Source organism: Dissoconium aciculare (genome assembly GCF_010015565.1).
Source record: "Dissoconium aciculare CBS 342.82 unplaced genomic scaffold K489scaffold_9, whole genome shotgun sequence".
NCBI classification, from domain to species: domain Eukaryota; kingdom Fungi; phylum Ascomycota; class Dothideomycetes; order Mycosphaerellales; family Dissoconiaceae; genus Dissoconium; species Dissoconium aciculare.
The window spans coordinates 126385-141450 of NW_022984959.1; the positions used below are offsets into that span (position 1 = coordinate 126385).

Consider the following 15066-nt stretch of genomic DNA (forward strand, 5'->3'; position numbering starts at 1 on the left):
GGGGACCCTTGGGCTCAAGATACTGTACAGTAATAATAGCAATACAATATGTGTGTGAGATTTGCACAGGATTGGACGCCTCTTTTGGAGTGCGATGGGCTCCGCCACGCAAGCCCTCCCAATTCAACAAAAGCCGTGCCACATCTTCGTCAATTCACAGGATGATCTGGTGGGAGAGCACGAAACTCGGTGGCTCCTCTGACGATTTAGATATCATGTCATAGATACTTCCTCCCTCCTGGATGACAATTCAGTAGAGTTACTTGCAATTCCACACATCCTGCCGGTACTCAGAAGCATTGGCACACATGATGCAATGATATGAATTCCATTTGATTGTCGTGTGTAGAGGAATGAAACATGCCGAGGACCATCGCCCGCCTATTCTACGTGCACAGGGCAAGGCCACGAGATCAGGCGAGAGGTGGGGCAGAGCCAGTGATCTCCATCGTGCCCCGATGGAAAACCACTGTGACAAGATCTGCTTTGTGCCCATGTATGCCCTACCGAATGTGAGCCATTGTGTGGTGCTCTAATACGGCCGTTGGGTCCGCGTGCAGAACCCCTGGGGTTTTTCGTACCACGGATCGACTCTCACGCGACGAGAGTGAGGGGTAGGCTCGAGGGCTGGAACTGCCGGCGTCTGCGATATTGTATGGAAAGGAAACACTTCCTTAGAATGGGCAATCGTCCAAGCAGACCGTATTGTGGCATGAGTGGTCCATGTCTCTTCAGCCGTGATATATAATATCATACCTAGGTATCAATTAAATGAGCAAATCGAAGAAAGCGTGGTGCAGGTGGGATCGACTCTCAGCTGAAGAGTTCTAAATACAGCACATGCAATGTTCTGGGGCCAAAATTTCACCGGTGTAGTCTCCCTCATGTCGCAGGGTATAGCCCGTCCTTCTCGGCCATTCTTTGACCATGTTCTGACCACGTATACCTGCCTACCTATGTAGGGTAGGTATGCACCGTACGATCCTGTCCTGCGGCAGATCATCATGCGCTCGTCCTAGCAAATCATCCAGAGAATAGGCGCAGAGGGATGGAGGGATTGGCTTAGGGAAAGTAAGACGAGGGCTATGATGACAGCGGCGCAGTGCATACAGGATTCCCCATGTACCGTCCCTTTCTTAGCCAACGACGGGAACGATGCGTATGTGTGCATACGAGGTGGGCAAAAAGAATTCTCACAGGTCGCTACGATGCATCCAAAGCAGTAGTTTCAGCATGAAGGATTCACTGTACAGAACAAGTCTGGAAAGAAGCGTGCCCTCGCCCGATCGCGATTCGCCGAGGAGGGTGATGACGATGCTCCTGTTGGCGGTGATGAGTGATGAGATGCGCCCAGAATGCCAGTGTGGCGCGCCGGGCCCGATTCTCTCCCGACCACCCACCACTTGAATTGAGCACAATTCCACAACAGGACGATGGTGTGTAACTAGGTACATCCTCTCATTGCTATCCTTCGCTTCGGGGGAGCGTTGTTGCTGTATCCTCGTCATCGGCATCTTCGCCGCGAGTAAAAGAGACAGAGAGCGAGAGAGATCAACGAGACGCGAGCACGTGCAAGCGGTTGTGTAGTATTGTTAGTAGACGATCGAGTTCGTCATGTTCCTGCCATCTCCCCTCTCTCTCTCTTCCTTCATTGTCGTCATCGTCATGGCGCCAATGCTTCACTGCTCGATACACACGAGTCGAGACAGGCGAGAGCAGTAATAGATTGTTGAGGTTTATTAGTATAATTGTAGGTTACATACTGCATGTACGCCCTGGTGATTGTTGAGTGTATGTCCACCTGCAGCATCACAACCAGAATGTTTGATGATGAGACCGATCACCAGCCGCGTGCCGCAAGCCCGACCCATACGCTTCCACGGTACGGTTTCTGATGAGCTGATGAAAGCGTGAGACGTGAGACGTGGAGTACCTAGCCCTGGTGGGCGTGGACGGGCAGACGGACAGGCGGAGGGCAGGGCAGACGGAGGGCAGGGCAGACGGGCAGGCACGCTCAATTTCCAATTTGGGGACTTCGCGCCTACATGTGATGTGAGAAGAGTGAAGGCGTGAGAGAACGGATGCCGAATGTCCGATCGGTGTGAGAGGCGTCTCTTAGTTCCAAGGTTCCAAGGTTGTTTCTCGTGCTCCCATCGCTCCACTGCCACACCCAGATCTGTCTCCCGTATGCTGATTGTGATACCCCCCCCCCAGTTGTATGTACCGTACATTAAAATCTTTATGCGACGCTCTCACACTCTCGTCGCTCCTGCGTCAGTCGATCCAAGCCAAAGCAAGCGCGCATCCGCCCAATCTCGAGCATCCATCCTCCTCAATTGTAATTTCACTGATCAATATCCATGATCTCTTCTCTCTTCCTCACTCTGACCATTCCATATTCTCTTTCACGGTATACGCATAACGTCTTCTCGGCTTGCACATAGACGGGAACAGTCCTTCTCCACATCATCTACCGTTATCGCCCAACAGCTTATCGCCCACTCGAGCATTCATACATAGCGCCAAATCAACGGGCGCTTTCGCTTCGGCTTATTCAACATGCCCATCCTCCGCAATCCCTTCCGAAAGCAGGATGAGAACGTGCGGCCCAGTTCCGACGAGGTCGTAACAGGATACGAGACCAAAGTCATTGATATCGATTCAAAGAACCGAGTCGAGTATCAATTAAGTGGTGAGTCGCTTCGCAGGTGAACTCCCGCGCTGCGAAACGCCGAACGGTGGGCTAACGTCAACCTTCCTTCGTCACTAGAAATCAACGATTCGGGTGTCTATCTTCCTCCTCCACCAACCGATCGCAAATCATTCTGGGGCACCACTTCATCACGATCCACCACTTCCTCCTCCATTACCCGATGCGCGTACGACGAAAATGAGCCCTTCAACATTTCGCGCGAGTCTTTCGATTCGTATCGGCGATCCTTCGTGAGTCGCAAGCCTGGACAGGAGCGCGACATGCCGGTCACACGACGGATACTGACGAGATCGATACAGGACATCTCAGCACGATCGCCCGTGATCCAACCCGAGACTCGCCAACGCGCCTCCCTCGACAGCCGCACATTTCTACCTCCGCCTCCACGGACCTCCAACTCCTACAACCGACCTCTCCAGGTACCACAGACCCAAGAAGAGGATCGCTTCGAGGACATCAACATCGACGACCCAAAGCCTGTCCAACCACCCAAGAAGCGCGGCATCCTGTCTCGGATCGTCGACGGTGGCGACCACTCCGATCACGCCGCGGCAACGCGACCCACCTCTAGCCAGGAGAACAAGAGCGCATGGCATCATTTCGGCGGCAGGAAGCGTGGTCAGAGCGGGCAGGGCGCAGAATTGGGCAGCATTCCGAACCGTGATGACACACCCAAGCCGGAGACGCAAGTCCAGAGACAAGCCACGCAGCCGGCGACGCAGGCAGCCCCCAAAGAATCATCCAACGCAGGGTTACCGCAGGCCGCCATCAAGGTCTAGATGTTTCCAGGATCACGATCAACGGTTTCGAAACATTTATGAAAGAGTTGCAATAGTCTCACGGGGTAAACGATCTCAAGGACGATAATGTGACGTGTCGCCGGATGAGTACGGCCCACGCTTTAAATGAGGGAGTTCGGGAGTTGAGGTGTTTCTGGATGGTCTGTTGATTTTCTGCAGAGATTTCGGGCGTTTCCCGGCGCAGTGCAGCCAGGTTTGATGAAAACGCTGCTGAGGGTGTGAATCAAGATTTGGCTCTGATTTCCCGAGTTACCAATGGCAAAATCGAACAGCGATGGGTCGGAAGAGCAAGACCCGCGTCGATTCGGGCTTCACTACAGCTATTCACGTTGCGAGTGTCGACTGCTTTTGTCATCGGCTTCACAGCAGAAATTGTTCGTCAGTCTTCCAAGCTGGGGGATGTGTTGGACAATTGACCAGAGGTGAAGAATTGCATCGCGAGTGCGAGTCTCCATTTTCTATTCTATCGAGAATTGTAAAGAACGATTATTTACATATATGGATGATGCAGTGAAACAAAAGTGTTCCCACAGTAATAATCGTGCCACACCCACCCCACTCGGTTCCAAGGTTGTTATCGCTCGGGCTCATTGCTCTTCCCGATCTCTCTATTGTGGGGGAATCCAATCACGTGGCGACGCGGAATCCGAACCACGCGTCGGGCATCCAGAATGCGCAATCGCGACACTGCCGCCAGCTGCACCATTGTTGTATGTATTCAATAAACGCCATTCTCATTATTGTCACGCCTCAAGGATATGAACACGATCGCTCTCTCCCTCTCTCTTGGAAACATTACTCGGAGTCCTCCCTACGATTAGCAGTCGCCCATTGATCTCCCATTCTTCCTACTTGTTTCATGACGTGTTCTCGCCGCAACGGCAATTTTGAAATCGGAGATTTCCTCGGTGTCTATTGGATTCGAGGTCAACCTGAGACTCGCGGGATACATCCACGTCGGTCGCAAACATACTTATCACGCTTATTCTACGAACATATTGGGACTACCGAATTTCTTATTGCGCAAAGAAATTGTTGACAGTGGTTTATTTACGGGCTTCATCTTCGCGACAAGCATTGATCCGAACAGCATTGGGTAACGGCAATCCATTTCATGAGCACTCGGCAAGGTCAGCGACAGCATGGTGAGTTGAGGCCTTTGAACACCGCGTCAATTTGAAGTCCTGCTCAACTGAATAAATCGCCTGCAGAACTCGCGTGCTCTTCGGCGACTGGCCGCCGAACATGCCACACTTCACAATGATTTACCGCCAAACTACCTATTTCCCCCAAACGGCGGCGCCGACGATCTGACCTCCTTGGATGTCCTACTCGCTGGACCAACGCATACTCCGTTCGCCGCGGGCCTCTGGAAGCTACATCTCAACATTCCTCCAACATATCCTCAACAACCACCTACTGCGCATTTCCGCACGCCCATATTTCATCCCAATGTTGATCCGCAAACCGGCGGCGTTTGCGTCGAGACCTTGAAGCGCGACTGGGATAGTTCGTACACTCTATCACATGTTCTGCAAACGATCAGTTGTCTCCTGATCCAGCCAAACCCCGATAGCGCGTTGAATGCCGAAGCTGGAGCACTGCTTCAGGAAAGCTATGATGTTTTCGCTCGGCGGGCCGAGCTCATGACGAGCATCAATGCGACGATCCCGCAGGCTATGCGCGCCGCTGCGGTGGAAGCTCAATCGCGAGGTCAAGATCCGATCGACGAGGCACCTGTGAGGAAGCGGAGGACGATTGCGCAGACTCGCGCCAAAGCTGCTGTCTCGCAAGCACCACCTGCTGTTGCGCCAATCCGACGGGCAGTGCCTCCAGCGGCAGCGCCGCCGCCTCCATCACGACCTTTTGTGTTTCAGGCCAGCAATGACGACATTTTTGGCCACCGCCAAATCACACCTACCAACCACGCGCGCGATGCTGAAGATGATCGAACGAAGACCACGACTGATGACGAAAACATGACAGACGCAGATCAAGAAAACGATCGACTGCGCTCCCCACAGAAACTCCATACGCCAATCTTGAGTGCCACGCCACGTCGACCGCATGGAGCTGCTGTTCCACTTGGAGAACTCATCATGGAGGAGACAGAAGCGGAGGATGGAGAAGCCAACGACGATTCGCCGAGCAAGAACCACAAAATCAACAGCGACAACTACGACAATCTCAACGATGTCGCCACGACCACCAATTTCTCCTCGGATGAGGAAATGACCTCGGAGCCTGAATACCCTCCAAGTCCCCGAAAGAACAGCAGTCCGCCGAAAAGCCCCGCAAAGAAGCGCCTCGTGCAGAACCCTCCTCGCCATCATCTCAACACCCTCCTGTCCTCCTCTCACGCGGAGAGCTCCCGCGACGGCGCCAGGAATATCACTCCGTTGAACCTCATCCACCGTCCACTCGCAGAAGACAGCCCGTTCGCCGCGTCGCTCCTCTCTTCGCCCTCGCCGCGAAAACAGGCCCTCCTGCGCGCCAACTTGGACCAGTTCGACACGCCGGGCTCCGGTGCTCACACCGTGAGCCGCAGTCTCTTCGGAAGGATCACGGCGGCGGGCGCAAATGGAGGAGGATTCAACGCAGGGGATCTGCCTGCCTTCGCACCAAAGACCAAAGCGAAGACACAGACGAGAGCGAGAGCTGGAGAGTCTTTTAGCACAACGAGCGAGAGCGGCGGCGACGACGACGAGATGCATGATGACGACGACGACGGCGACAGTGATGATGACGGATGGAATGCCAGACGTGGGGCCGGCGGTGATTCGAGCCTCGTCTTTGATTCATTACGGCATCATCGCCATCAACAGCAGGAGCAGGCGCAGGAGCATCACCACCGCCGCCATCAACACCAACAACACCACCACCACCAGCCGAAGGAATCCTCCTCGCCCTCCTCCGCATCGTCATCCTCCTCCTCACCAATCCTCCCACTCCAATCAACCTTTCCGTTCCCAACCAACACCGACACCCACAACCCTCCATCCACCCACCCCTTCGCCCTCCTCAAACCCCCATCATCATCCGCCCTCAGATCTCCCCCCCACCATCACCACCGCATCACCAAGAACCCCCCAGTCGCCTCCCCGCACCCTTCCTCCTCCTCTCCATCAAACCCCTCCTCCCCCTCCTCCTCCAAACGTCGCCGTCGTCGGCTCCTCCACGTCCAGGGGATGCAGCGCCTCTGGGACCTATGCGACGGCGACATCCAGCGGTGGAACCACGGGGATTTCTCCTCCTCTCGGGCTGTCGATGATGATGATGCTGAAGCAGGTAGGGATGGGAGGGGAGAACAAGGGTCCGGCGGAGGCGCGGCTGGAGAAGCGGCCGGTTTCGCGCCGGGCAGGGGCAAGGCGGGGCGGTGGTGAGATGCATGAACGGTCGGATCGGGATCCGGATCGAGGGGGTTTCTTTGAAAGGAGGGGTCGTTTTGGGGGCTTGGCGGGTGTTGATGGGCAGTCGCGATGGGAATTTCTTTTCTTTTCTCTTTTTTTCCCTTTATTCCGCGTGGAGAGAGGGATGATATGAGAGAGAGAGAGAGAGAGAGCGAGCGAATGGGCCCGAGGGTCGGTCGTGATCGTATTGGAGAGAGAGAGGAGTTCTGTATGATGGGCCACGACCAATATTATACCATGGATCATTGAATCTACGCTTTTCTACGACTACTACGACTACTGCTGCTGCCGCTGCTGCCTCCGCTCCAACGTTTCGCAAGAGAGAGACAGGGACAGAGAGAGAATAGTTCCAAACCCTCCCCTTTCCGAACCGCAATTCTCCAAATCTTTCTCCCAGGGGAAACCATCCCCCCGCACAAACCCGTGCGAACATCTGCACGTTTCAGACCTCCACGCCCTCCAACCCCCCCAGAACTTCCTCCCCCACACCGCCTTTTTCCACCACGGCCTTGATCATCCTCGCGAGCACGGCCCGACTCAGGCCGCCGCGCGAAGGTCGCCACACGGTCCTCCCGGCGTCGAGTTCGCGCAGGGCGGCGGCGCGGTCGGGCGGGATGACGGCGGCCGCTGCTCCTGATGCGGGCGCTGCTGAGGTGGAAGGTACGGCGGCCGTGGTGTTGAGGACGCCGGCGGCGGTGAGGCGGGAGGGAGGGTCGATCGTGCGGAGAGCTATGACTTTGAAGGGTGCTGTGGTCCCACCGGCGGATGGGGAGGAGGAGGAGGGTGTGATGGAGATGGCGACCACCGCGTCGGCCACGGCGAGTTCCTCTTTGCTGGGGTCGAAGAGGATCGTGTTGGGGCCGACGGTCATGACCAGGAGTGTGATGGGCGGTTTGGAGGTTGGTGTGGTGGTGATGGAGGTGGTGTTGCTGCTGCTGCTCTTGCGTGGGTAGAGCCAGGCCGCGGCTTCCCAGTCGTCGTTGAAGAGTGGGTCTTCGTCCTTTTCGGAGATGAGGGCCGGGAGGCGCGTGGAGAGGAGGGCGAGGTGGGTGGTGAGCGAGAGGAGCGGAAGTGGGTAGGAGAGCGGCTGGGAGAGAAGTAGGATCTAAGAGAAGGTGGGAATTTGACTTACCGTATCAGCCTATGTCGTTTCCGAAATCAAGCGTTGGAGAGGAGTGGTTAAGTGATTGAGGTGTGAACGGGAAACGTCTTGGTCAGATGTTGAGCGGTGGGCCATGGAGAGAGGGAAAATCAATGTGAAGGGGACTAGAGACGTGACGACAGCGAGAGATGAAGTGCGTCTGGGAAGAAAACCCTCCCAGAGGCTGCACGCGCGTGGTGAGGACCTACATCGATATATAATCTCCAGTGAAATCGTGAGTTGATCCACAGGCGATCTCTTACAGCTCCGTCCGCGAGCAACGCCTCCGTCAGCATCGCCGCGAGGAAGACCGGCAAAGCATCGTCGTCGCGGAGCCCCGGGATCTCAATGCTCATCTCGAGCCAATCGTTGTCCCCTCTCCCGCCGTGTTGGTTTCTCGCAGCGCCGCCTTCGTCATCGGCGTTGGCATCGTCCATGTCCACATCTCTATGTAAGGCGGATCTGGAATCGGTCGGTTGTGAGGCATCCTCGGCAAGAACGACCGCGCCGTTCCCTCCCCGGCTCGGTCGACTCTTCTCCACTTCGGCTTTGATCCCTACGATCGCTTCGGTGCCGTCGGCGAAGCAGATCCGAGCACTGCCGTTGGTGGAAGGTAAAATGTCGGTTTCGGCGACGAGCGGGCGGAATTGTGTTGTCGATCGGCCATCTGGCCGTACCGGAGGATCTTGCGAGAGGGAGTTATGGAGGTAGGATAGCTCTGCAGGCGATAGAGGAATGTTGGTGTACGGCGCCATCTCTTCTGGGGCTATTGAGCCTGATCAAGGCCGGTTTGATGAGTGATGAACAATTGCAACCTTCACTTCGGTGCGCCTGACAAGCACGGTCCCGCCTCTGTCACAGTTGTGGACGTCTGATCCGAGGACGCTCAGTACACTGTTCTGACCTTCACGCGCGTGGACGTCGGATGTGAGGTGAGGGCGATGTGTGAGTCAAATATGCACTGCCGTGGGTCTTCTTGGGAATACGTGAAGAAGAAAAGTTTGGGCTCGACGTCACACCATGACTTTTCGAGCTACCGACGACCTACAGCTTCAGATATGCTTGCAGATCGATGCATTGCGGCCAACTTCCGCCGAACGACACATCATATTTTGGGATATTCCAGAGCCAGTGATAGGTTCGATATACAGCAGCAGTATCGTGTCGTTGCCTTTCGCATCAAAAGGGCATTGGACGGACGAGAAGTTGTTGTGAATTGGGACAAACGAAGACAACCCTAGCCAGGTACTGGAGGAGGCAACCCAAACCCTAATAGAGAGAGAGAGAGAGAGAGAGAGAGAGAGAGAGAGATAGAGGCCTGAGGATCATCAACGAGCGGTCAGTTTTTGCCGGCGCACACAACACAACACACACAAGCCCTCCAGCTTTTTACAGAGCCCCCCTCTGCCCCACCAAACTCTGTCTGCGTCTGGCCTGTCTGTCTGTCTGTCTGCCTGCACTATCGGTCTGTGCCGTCTGTCTGCACTGTCTGCCTGCGCCCGTACCTACAATAACAACACCTGCAAAACATGGCTAGTGTACAATCTACATGCATCGTCTCCCCTGTATCACGCCGTGCTTCGACTTGCATGTGAGATCCCCGTCCAGGGGTTGGGTTTTTGGCGCTCGTCACACGCCTCCGAACCTGGTTGACGGTGCGTGTAGTGTCGTATATTTTCTCCCATCCGAGGCGTTGACATCCGAGGACCGGAGAACATCGAATCGGAGAGGAACAGGCACAGGGATTGATGAGTACCCAGGCAGTCCACGAAGCAGGCAGTCTCCCAGAGGCGGTTGCAGACACACCGAGATCTCCCTGGTCCCGTACACACGATCCACGCGGTCAGCAAAGGGGAGTAGATGTACGCGGGAGAGACACCCACGACCTCTGCCCAGTATCATAATAATCCTGTGCACGTCAATGTAGAGAATCATCGTAGTATGGGCAGATATGGTCATGCCAGGTCATCGTCAACCATGGAACATCCGCGGTACCGCAGGAGGAGAGGTGGCTGCGAATTTCGTGTGCCTCTCTCTCTCTCTCTCCCTCCTCTCGCTCCTCGTCCTGCCCGCCAGTGAGCCAGCGGGCCAGCGTGCCAGCCAGCCAGCCAGCCAGACCTCGCCTGTGAAATCCGCCCTTCCGCCCGCCGTCCGTCCACTGGGGCTAAGGAGTTCCCCCCGCCGGTAGTCAAAATCGGCGGTCGTCGCGCCCGCATTTCTCACCCTGAGATTTTGTATGAGGCAAGAGAGCCCTGGAGGGACTCACGGAACTATGGCATATTGTGCTCCGCTAGTACTGCATGCCCTCGACTAGGTACTCCACCGAAATGCATGCACTTGCCTGATTCACTCCCCGTACAGCGTTCTACTCTTGTAGCATGCAGGAATAGTTCATCACCTGCTTTTCATTTCCTCGCAGTGGTTTCTAGCCGATACTAGAGTGACCACCACCACCGCCTCCGCTGCCGCCGCCGCCGCCTCCTGGACCTGTTGAAGAACTGCACTCCACGTGCCTCACTGGACTGCCCGTTGACCTCCCAACGCCATTGTTCTTGAGGGGTTCGTACGGCGCCGTATGCTCTGCAATAGCCGTTGCCTGCGTCCGATCGGTCTCGCTAACCATCAGTCTATTGCTCCAGAACACTGTTGGTCACTTCGACAGACTGCTCGCAACCATGGCGTACCAACAGCCGCCTCCCTCGCAGCAGCAACAGCAAGCATCGCCAGCGTCGGCTTCAGGACAGTCACAGCAATCGCAGCAGCAGCAGTCTCAGCAGCAACAGCTGCCGGCCGACCCAAATTCCGCTCAGAACCGCCTCCATCTGAACTTTGGCTTCACAAACTCCCCGAATTTCGCCGCTGAGCAAGGTCGGGCTTTCCCGACCACTCCGTCAACCTTCCCACAACCGTTCCCCAACTCCGCGGGTCAGCAAGAGGTATGGGGCGCACAGCCGGCGAGCAGTGGCATCAACAGCCAGGGATACTTTTACAACAGCAACAACCCGGCAGGCTACCAACAGCAGTACGCCAATGCCTCCCCAGGCGCAGGTTATCGCTCGCCGGGCGGCTTCGATCAGATGACCAACGGTCTCGCACACCAATTCCAACATCAGAACCTCGGGGGCAACACCCCTCGTTCCTCCAGTCCGTACAACAGACAACCGTCTCCCGCCAATGCTCGACCTCGCACCGCCGGAGCCACCACCAGCTCCCCAGGCTATGCGAACTATCTGAGCGCCCCGGTGCCCCAGATGCCTCCTCAGCCTTCCATCTACGACGATGAACCGCCAGTCAAGAACTCGGAGAAGTACTCGAGCTCTATCACCGAGCGGATGAAGGTGCAGAAGCTCCTGACACAGGAGTTCTTCCGGGAGAATGTCGAGCGGGCTCGGGCACGAAATGAGAGGTATGCAGCAGGAGCGGAAGGGACATTCGCGATGAAGGATGAGTGCTAACGAGTGGCCATGATCGACAGAGCAAAGGAACTGGACACCGCCATGAGTTCGGAAATGTCCGATTCCCGAAAGGAAGCCCGCAAGAACACCTGCCGCAAATCCGAAGCCAACTTCTTGCGGTTCTTGCGCACCAGTGAAAAGCCCCAGAACTACCAGACGCTCAAGATCATCGGCAAAGGAGCCTTCGGTGAGGTTCGATTGGTGCAGAGGAGACACGATGGAAAGATCTATGCCCTGAAGTCTTTGATCAAGAACGAAATGGTAAGTCGCGAATGGTCGCAAAGTAGTCTTCGGCTCGACACGGGCGCAAAGGGCAACAGTACTGACCACTCGGACACAGCACAAGAAGGACCAACTTGCACACGTCCGCGCCGAGCGGGACATTCTTGCAAACGCGGACAGCCCGTGGCTCGTCAAGCTGCACACCTCATTCCAGGATTCCACTTTCCTGTACATGTTGATGGAGTTCTTGCCAGGTGGTGATCTGATGACTATGCTCATCAAGTACGAAATCTTTTCCGAGGACATCACACGGTTCTACATGGCCGAAATCACACTGGCGATCGAGGCAGTACACAAGCTGGGATTCATCCATCGGTAAGCAACCCTCTCGATCTCCATGGGGAGCAGAATGATTTGGGACCAATGGGATTCAAACGACTAACATCATATACTAGTGATATCAAACCCGACAATATCCTACTCGACCGCGGCGGCCACATCAAGCTGACCGATTTCGGTTTGTCCACTGGCTTCTCCAAGGAACATTCCGCTTCGTACTACCAGCAACTCATGTCGCAAAACAAGCCCAAATCCGTCTCGCAGCAGCAGAACCGCAACAGCGTCTCCATCGACCAGATCCAGCTCACCGTCTCCAACCGCAACCAGATTAACACCTGGCGAAAGTCTCGTCGACAGCTGGCCTACTCCACCGTGGGTACTCCGGATTACATCGCCCCGGAGATCTTCTCCGGCAAGGGTTACGATTTCGGATGCGATTGGTGGAGCGTCGGCACCATCATGTTCGAATGCTTGATCGGCTGGCCGCCGTTCTGCTCCGAAGACTACCACGAGACATACCGCAAGATCGTCGACTGGCCGCGCCACTTGAACTTCCCCCCGGACCAGCAACTCGGCCAGGACGCCGAGCACTTTGTCCGCAGGTACGTTCTTCTCCCACTTCTCCTTTCCCCCACACGTGTCATGTCCATGTGAGGAGACCGCAATTTCCAAAAAGGTCTAACGTGGTCGATCTGTTAGCCTCATCTGCGACTCCCAAAACCGGCTCGGCCGCCTCGCCGGCGCCCAAGACCTCAAGAACCACCCGTTCTTCGCGGGCGTGAACTGGGACGGCCTCCGGCGGATCCGCGCGCCCTTCGAGCCCAAGCTGCAGTCCAACATCGACACGCAGTACTTCCCCATCGACGAGATCCCCCAGGTCGACAACTCGGCCGCCCTGCGCCGCGAGACCGAGGCCGCCCTCGCGACCGGCGCCGGCGACGAGTCCACCATGTCCCTGCCGTTCATCGGCTACACCTACAAGCGGTTCGATGCGTTCAGGGGATCTTAGATGTGTGCGAACGTCGTGGGCGATGAAAGGGGGAGATATTGGGGAACAGGGCTTCGGTAGATTGGAAAGGGGAATGGAGGGCGATCCGATGGAGAGGTGGGATTATGACATGATGTCGGCCTTCCACGAGGAAGAGAGATTTCCACTCCTGCTTTTCTGATTTTTCTTTTGGGAGAGCAGAATAGGTGCTTGGCCCTGTTTCTTGTCTCTTTCCCCCCGTCATCTTGGGAAATTTCCAAGAGGGAGAAGCAGGACGGAGAAGAAGCAGGACCAGGAGATGATGGGGAGAATACACGACGTCGATAGGGGAACCGAATGAACACAAATCGAAAACGACCTTTGACGTGTTGGATCCACTCCCCCGCGCTCGTCACCTCATCTGACGCTGGGTTAGACCGTCCGCTGACCATGCAGGAACTCGGTGTCGTCACCCTCCCTCTCCCTCTGCCTGCCGATGAGAGACGGATGGAACAGGGCTGACGGCGGTCGCCTCCCTGACGGCTCCCTGTACATCGGGCATCACACGGGAAGAAATACATCCCCAAAGAATAAATCCCGAAAATTCCACGGCATGTTGCAAGGTATGTATCGCTCATTTCTCGTCGTCGTGGTCGTCTCATCTCCACTTCACCACCACCACCACCACCACCATCACCACCATTACCAATTTCTCCTTCAGCCGCTGAGAAAGAAAAAAAGAAAGGGAGAAAAAGAATCATCGCAATCGTGCGCCTTCATGCATCACTTTCATCATCGCTTTTGGCCATGATTAGAAATCCTCGCGTTTTTTATTATATATTTCCTGCCATGGTCTTCTTCAGCACACGGAATTTTCTCTCGATCTGTTTCCAAACCTTTCCCCCCTCCCGACGAATCCAGACATGAGAAAAAATCCGCCGTCTCCACGATTTCAAGTTTGAGCCCTCGGGGGCGTTTGGTCATCTATTGCGGTCGTGAGGTGGAACCGTGGAGTGTTTCCCAGTGGAGGATGGCATGGGAACCTTCGGGAGGAAAAGAAAATGAAGGATTGTCCCATGAGGCCCTGCTACACTTGTTCTGGGGAGTTGGGGTTCTCCCTTGCGCGTCTCCGTATTATATACCAGGGTTTTATGTCCGTGAGCTCTCCTTGTTCTTCCTTCCCTGGAAGATGCTGGAAGGGCACTTCCTTCTTCTTCTTCTTCTCCCACATCGTCCCGTCACCATCGTCAGTCGTCGAAATCATTCATCGTTGCCGTCGTCGTCGTCGTCGCGGCGTGGGGATCTCTCGTGGATTTTTCTTCGTCTTCTTCGCCAAAAGCAAGGCATGTCTTTTTACCCCACCACATCGTCCTTGACGATTGCCAGTATTGTACCGCAGCGCCTTCGTGTATGTTTCTTCTACGCGCGCGAAGCCCCGACTACGCGGTGGAGTACGGTAGCCCGGCGCGAGTCGACGCAAGTCGACGCAGCCTCATGTCTCGCGTCACCCAATCAACGGGCCTCGAATTGGATCATGCTATCAAAAAACACAATTCGCGTCAGCTGATGTATTTACAAGACCTCCCTCCCATCCTCGAAGGGACTTACCGGTTCGTCCTCTCCTTGTACAACACCCGATATCCACACTCCTTGCAGCGGATCGGATCGCCCTTTTTCAAGGTCACCTTCTGGTCGCAGTCGCCGCAGAGATAGTGCACCGGCCGCGACGTGTCCTCGAAGTTGCTGCTGCCCGTGATGTTGAAGCCGGAGTAACCTCCTGCGCCGCCGCCGCTGCTCTGACCGCCGGTTTGGCTGCCGGAGGCTTGCTGCGAGGAGGAACCGCCTGCGGAGGGAGGTTGGTAGGCGGACATTTTGTGGAGGTGGAGGATTCTTGTTGGGTGTGTTGTGTTGAGGTGGAGGATGCGATGGGTATTGTGTTGATCGTTGGAGCGATCGGTTCGTGCTGTTGGGAAGTTGTCTGTCAAATGTTGTTGAAATGTCGTAACGCGGAAAAGCTTC

General features: G+C 55.6%; 6 protein-coding genes across 6 annotated transcripts; 3 read left to right on the forward strand and 3 right to left on the reverse strand.

The window, feature by feature from the left end:
• Positions 1–2559: 2559 nt before the first annotated feature.
• K489DRAFT_371885 (uncharacterized protein) lies at positions 2560–3492 on the forward strand (the record flags this gene model as incomplete). Its single annotated transcript, XM_033603274.1, has 2 exons — positions 2560–2692; positions 2771–3492. The coding sequence occupies 2 exons, from the start codon at positions 2560–2562 to the stop codon at positions 3490–3492; spliced, it is 855 nt and encodes a 284-aa protein (XP_033457949.1).
• Positions 3493–4721: 1229 nt separating this feature from the next.
• Positions 4722–5189, forward strand: K489DRAFT_308649 (UBC-like protein; the record flags this gene model as incomplete). Its single annotated transcript, XM_033600621.1, has 1 exon — positions 4722–5189. A coding segment is annotated over one exon (468 nt), but the record flags the coding sequence as incomplete, so codon positions are not given.
• A 2176-nt stretch (positions 5190–7365) lies between these two features.
• K489DRAFT_389692 (uncharacterized protein) lies at positions 7366–8819 on the reverse strand (the record flags this gene model as incomplete). Its single annotated transcript, XM_033606534.1, has 2 exons — positions 7366–8028; positions 8274–8819. The coding sequence occupies 2 exons, from the start codon at positions 8817–8819 to the stop codon at positions 7366–7368; spliced, it is 1209 nt and encodes a 402-aa protein (XP_033457951.1).
• Positions 8820–10739: 1920 nt separating this feature from the next.
• K489DRAFT_411345 (Serine/threonine-protein kinase) lies at positions 10740–13089 on the forward strand (the record flags this gene model as incomplete). The annotated part of the gene is made up of 5 exons (XM_033607792.1): positions 10740–11470; positions 11540–11780; positions 11860–12116; positions 12197–12682; positions 12780–13089. 5 exons carry the CDS (start codon positions 10740–10742, stop codon positions 13087–13089), a joined length of 2025 nt encoding a protein of 674 aa, XP_033457952.1.
• K489DRAFT_260534 (uncharacterized protein) lies at positions 12911–13943 on the reverse strand. The gene has a single exon (XM_033600037.1). The coding sequence runs from the start codon at positions 13806–13808 to the stop codon at positions 13086–13088; it is 723 nt and encodes a 240-aa protein (XP_033457953.1). The 5' UTR covers positions 13809–13943; the 3' UTR covers positions 12911–13085.
• Positions 13944–14559: 616 nt separating this feature from the next.
• On the reverse strand, positions 14560–14918 carry K489DRAFT_411346 (uncharacterized protein; the record flags this gene model as incomplete). Its single annotated transcript, XM_033607793.1, has 2 exons — positions 14560–14584; positions 14656–14918. 2 exons carry the CDS (start codon positions 14916–14918, stop codon positions 14560–14562), a joined length of 288 nt encoding a protein of 95 aa, XP_033457954.1.
• Between the last annotated feature and the right edge of the window lie 148 nt (positions 14919–15066).

Excerpts from the sequence above, each read along its gene's own strand:
- K489DRAFT_260534 (XM_033600037.1), bottom strand. The coding sequence starts at position 13,808 with ATGATTCTTTTTCTCCCTTTCTTTTTTTCTTTCTCAGCGGCTGAAGGA.